Source organism: Limulus polyphemus, unplaced genomic scaffold (assembly GCF_000517525.1).
Source record: "Limulus polyphemus unplaced genomic scaffold, Limulus_polyphemus-2.1.2 Scaffold636, whole genome shotgun sequence".
Taxonomy (NCBI): Eukaryota; Metazoa; Arthropoda; class Merostomata; order Xiphosura; family Limulidae; genus Limulus; species Limulus polyphemus.
The window spans coordinates 160,239-165,219 of NW_013666246.1; the positions used below are offsets into that span (position 1 = coordinate 160,239).

Here is a 4,981-nt window from a genome sequence, read left to right on the forward strand (position 1 = left end):
AACAAGCTCGGATATCGCCAGAGTCATTAATAACTCTAATCATATTACACCTTATTTACACCTTATTTATGACTCTGGCGATATCCGAGCTTGCTAATGACTCTAGCGATGTCCGAGCTTGCAATAACTCTAATCATATTAACAAGCTCGGATATCGCCAGAGTTATTAACAAGCTCGGATATTGCCAGAGTCATAAATAAGGTGTAATATGATTAGAGTTATTAGTAAATTGGGATTTATTGTGAGATTCGGTTTGACTTGGGTATCAGTAAATTAGGATTTAGTTACCAGTAAACTAGGATTTAGTTATCAGTAAACTAGGATTTAGTTATCGGTAAATTAGGATTTAGTTACCAGTAAACTATGATTTAGTTATCAGTAAATTAGGATTTAGTTACCAGTAATATAGGATTTAGTTATCAGTAAACTAGGATTTAGTTATCGGTAATCCAGTATTTGGTTATCAGTAAGATAGGATTTAGTTATCAATAAACTAGGATTTAGCTGAACTAATCTTCTTGTAGCACAAAATGAACATTCTTGCTCAAAAAATGAATATGAATAACCTCGAAACTGCAGATCTCAAATCAAGTATCGATCATCTACAAACTTCATTATTCTATAAAACTATAATAAAAATAACCCTGAAAGCTTAACTATTAGAGATTTGGAGTAGAGTCAATTTACTTTGATAGTTTTATTTCTAAAACGTTTAAAAGACATACAGGTTTTGTATAAGGTTAATATAATTATGTATTGTGTTTCGTGAGCTAAGAAATGTGTTTAATATTTACGACAGTTGCTAAATGAGCATATATCAAGAGTATAATGTTTGATGGTACGAAAATAATGATGTGTTTTTAATGGAGCTGAGTACGAATTATGGGCGTGGCTTTTGATTCCCTCAGGAACCGCTATGTTTGGAACTTTGCAATGAGCTGAAGTTTGCAATTATGTGCAAAGGCGATACTAAGCCCATCAGGAATGAACCAGTGCTGCCCTCTAACAACTTGTCGCTTATACAGTTCAGCAGTATTGGAAATATCGATTCCAAAGATGTCGTCTCCTGACAACAATATCCCGGAGTGGTGACTGAACCCCTTGAAGACACTGGTGACAACTATTTATGGACGAATTCAAACAGCAAGGGCTAGCTAAGCTTCTCCAAGTGGCGGCCATACTGATAATACTTCCGATTGTTAGTTGACCCGGTAGTGTAGGATCTCATGAGTTTGTGGAACTTTGGACACTACTACGTGCGTGGCTGATGATATGTAGTGTTCTAATTTTTCTGGACGTTTTTTCTTGTATCGTAAAGGACTTGTAAGCAGACATTTGATTGAACTGTAAATAGTAAAAGTAGGACCTATTATTTCGAGAACCCAGTTAAACTGGCAGTACTGAAGTTTCTAATGTCTTGTTTAGCCTCGCTTAGTTAACGCTCTTCTAAGCCTCTTCTGGACTCGCTAATTTTTTCTTTTGTTAAGGATAATAACAAAATCTTCTCGATTTTTTACTGTTTCACGTTTCTTTCTTCTCTCTGATAATCTAAACATTTCAATATAATGCATATTTTTTCTCCATAATTCAATTGTAGTTTTGTAGAGCCCGATATATAGGTGTTCCTTCTATCTCTGATCTTGTTAAACTGATGTTTTATAGGAATTATTTATTTTGCCGATAGTGGCTCCACCTAACATGGAGTTGGCTTACTTTAGGAAAATCGTTCCATTTGGACTTACCTCAATTTTATCTTAATTAGCAAATATCTGAATTAACGAGAAGTGGTTGGTGATTCTTAAGCTAAAACCATCTTCAATTTGTAACTCTGAATCGTTTTTCGAGATAAAAAACTGTTTGCACGAATCGAACAAACTGTTTCATTCAATGAGATGTAAACACATCAGCTGGTTGAGTGAATTGCTTGTCATTTCTTATGGATGTTTACAACTAGAGAGCCAGTTGAACTGTTGTTTTAACTGTAGGATAACATTCTGTTTCTCGAACATTACCTGTTGTACATTATTATCTTGTAGACGATTGGTTGTTTGTTTATGAGTGTTTTGTTAACTATTTATACAGTCTTTCTTAAGGTTTCTGTAGAATTAAACTGTAATTTTTTTCAAACAGCCAATAAACGTACCGTCTTATATATTATAATGTGATTGTTACATATGTCTCAGCTACGTTACTAGGTGCGCATGCTCGTACTTGTAAAAAAACTTCGAAAACGATTATATTTGCTGGTAGCATTGGATTGTCTCCAGTTTTATCCAAGAGGTCAGTGCAAGATGCACGCGAAATGAGTATTGTGTAGATTTGATGTAAAGGAACGATCTTTTTCTGTCCACAGATTCTTAAATATGTAATAAAGTAAAGTGAGATACAATGAACAACAGTACCGTTAGGTACTCTGTTTTATTTAAACTCTCAATTGTTGATTGAATTTTAAATTCATATCCTAAGTACGTACAACACAGTTCAAAAACGCAGCCTGACGAATTAATATATATATATATTGTGCTTAGGTTTAAAACAAAATTGTTTCTTTATTAATTATCCTTGTATTAATATTTGAAAACTAAAAGTAACATAATTGGTTCAGTTGTACTTAAAGAAACAAAATGCGAACTATTTTCAACTGCGGACTGATCGAGAGATTTGTAACGTGAATGCTGTTAAACCAGTTTTTATAATTCTTTGGTGAGTTGAAGTTGTGTCTCACAATTTCACTCTGAGATTAATCAGTTTTCTTTAGAACCCCACATAAAGTTAAATTTAATCTGTAACAAATATTTCAATAACAACAACAACAAAGTTAATAACTTAATCATGTTCATGAACCAGAAGCTAAAGGACATTAGTTATACATACAACAACTACATATATGATTATAACCATGACGATACTGAAAAATAATTTAAAGTTAATTTTGATAGAAAGATGAGAATCAACCAAGCGATTGGTAACTGCCCTATGGTGGCGTAACCATGACAACACAGAAACAAATATTTTAAAGTCAACGATTGGTAATTAATCTATGCTGGTGTAACCATGACAACACAGGTATTGTATAAACATTATATTTGATGTTTGCACGATTCATGCTTAAGCTAAGTTACTTTCTTTCATTCTTTATTTATTTTTACTTTGATAGCTTGAAACGGCCCAAAGATCGAGATCTATCAGAGATTCAACGGGATAGGTTATATTGCAATATTAATAATTACTCTTTTTAAACTCATTTAACGAACTGTTTCGTTATAAACGTAAGTTATCTGTCATCAGGTAGGAACTATTAATATCCGATACGTACCATAGAAGAACTAACAAGGTACATTATCTGTCATCAGACAGGAATTATTAATACCTGATACGTACTATAGAAGAAAAAACAAGGTAAGTTATCTGTCATCAGGTAGGAACTATTATTATCTGATACGTACTATAGAAGAAAAAACAAGGTAAATTATCTGTTATCAGACAGGAATTATTAATACCTGATACGTACTATAGAAGAAAAAACAAGGTAAGTTATCTGTCAACAGGTAGGAACTATTATTATCTGATACGTAGTATAGAAGAAATAACAAGGTAAGTTATCTGTTATCAGTAGGAATTATTAATACCTGATACGTACTATAGAAGAAAAAACAAGGTACATTATCTGTCAAAAGGTAGGAACTATTATTATCTGATACGTAGTATAGAAGAAAAAATAAGGTAATTGTCTGTCACCAAGTTGCAAGTGTCATATCTTATTCAAGTTATAAAAAGTTAAAATAACACCAACTGGTCATTTGTGGCTAATAATGAAGAGTTTTTCAACGTTCTATTTAGATTGAAAATGAAAATACTCATAGTGGTTAACATAAAATGCACGAACATCTAAAAGGAACTATAGGTCAAATAAGAAGTTTTGGTTAATTTATTTTGTTCTCAGCTGATCATCTGATGTGTAAAAATGGATAAAGAGGTAACGTTTTTCATTAATCTCAATATATTTAACTTATTCTTCTGTCACCATTTTGATGTGCTGCCATCTATCCTTGGTTATCGCAAACTAAATTCCATTTAAAGTCAACTGTCCCACAATAAAGTTTACTTCCTAAATAAATCAGAAAATTTAAAATATTAGTAACTTCGAAAAATATATTTCTATATTCCATATATTTCTAAAATATAAAAGACATATTTTTATATCGAATAAATATGCCGTTGGAGTATTAATTTAAGCAAGTGAAATAAAATTAATCAACGTAACAGCGCTCTTTGGAATTACGCTGTACTCAAGTTCGATTACGTTATGCGATACGTTAAAATAATAATTGCTAGCTAAAACTTTGTCAATTAACTTGGAATAGCTCCTCTTCCTTCCCCCAAAAAAAGGAGAAATAAGTAAAAAAAAAACGACGCCGAGAAGTCCCTCTGAAAAATAGTCATACACATTCCATGACAGTTCTGTCATGTGACTGGGGTAAAAAATTTGTTTCTCGCTATAAACTCTTAGAATATATTTATTTTCTCGCAATACTCTGGAAAGTAAACTCAGTCGTGAAATTCAACAAAACACTAAATTAAGAAATATTTTCATTTAACTATTTACAAAGATATGATAACCATTGCCCCATGAGAAGACGATTAGTATATAGAATTATTCCAAACACAGGATACTCCATAAAGATTTGATTAGTTAAATATGTTTATCTGTCTTTAAAAAATTGTGGACTCAAGGCTAGAAAATCTGATTTTAAGACGAAAATCTCACTGAACCACGAGTGGCTAGTTGTCAAAGTGTCCTCTATAATTATTCACTAATCATCACTGAACCACGAGTGGCTAGTTGTCAAAGTGTCCTCTATAATTATTCACTAATCATCACTGAACTACGAGCGGCTAGTTGTCAAAGTGTCCTCTATAATTATTCACTAATCATCACTGAACTACGAGCGGCTAGTTGTCAAAGTGTCCTCTATAATT

The 4,981-nt window shown here is 32.3% G+C and overlaps 1 protein-coding gene across 3 annotated transcripts in view; it reads left to right on the forward strand.

Moving 5' to 3' along the window:
• LOC106459605 (glutamate receptor ionotropic, kainate 2-like) overlaps window positions 1–2,358 on the forward strand; it is a 31,968-nt gene extending 29,610 nt beyond the window's left edge. For 2 of the 3 annotated variants that reach the window (XM_022386136.1, XM_022386135.1), the window contains one exon: window positions 910–2,357. In XM_022386136.1, coding sequence (XP_022241844.1) covers window positions 910–1,071 — 162 coding nt within the window. In that variant the 3' untranslated portion in view covers window positions 1,072–2,357. Of the gene's footprint in view, window positions 1–909 lie in introns of all 3 variants that reach the window. The other variant, XM_022386134.1, reaches the window with a different exon arrangement.
• Window positions 2,359–4,981: the final 2,623 nt, after the last annotated feature.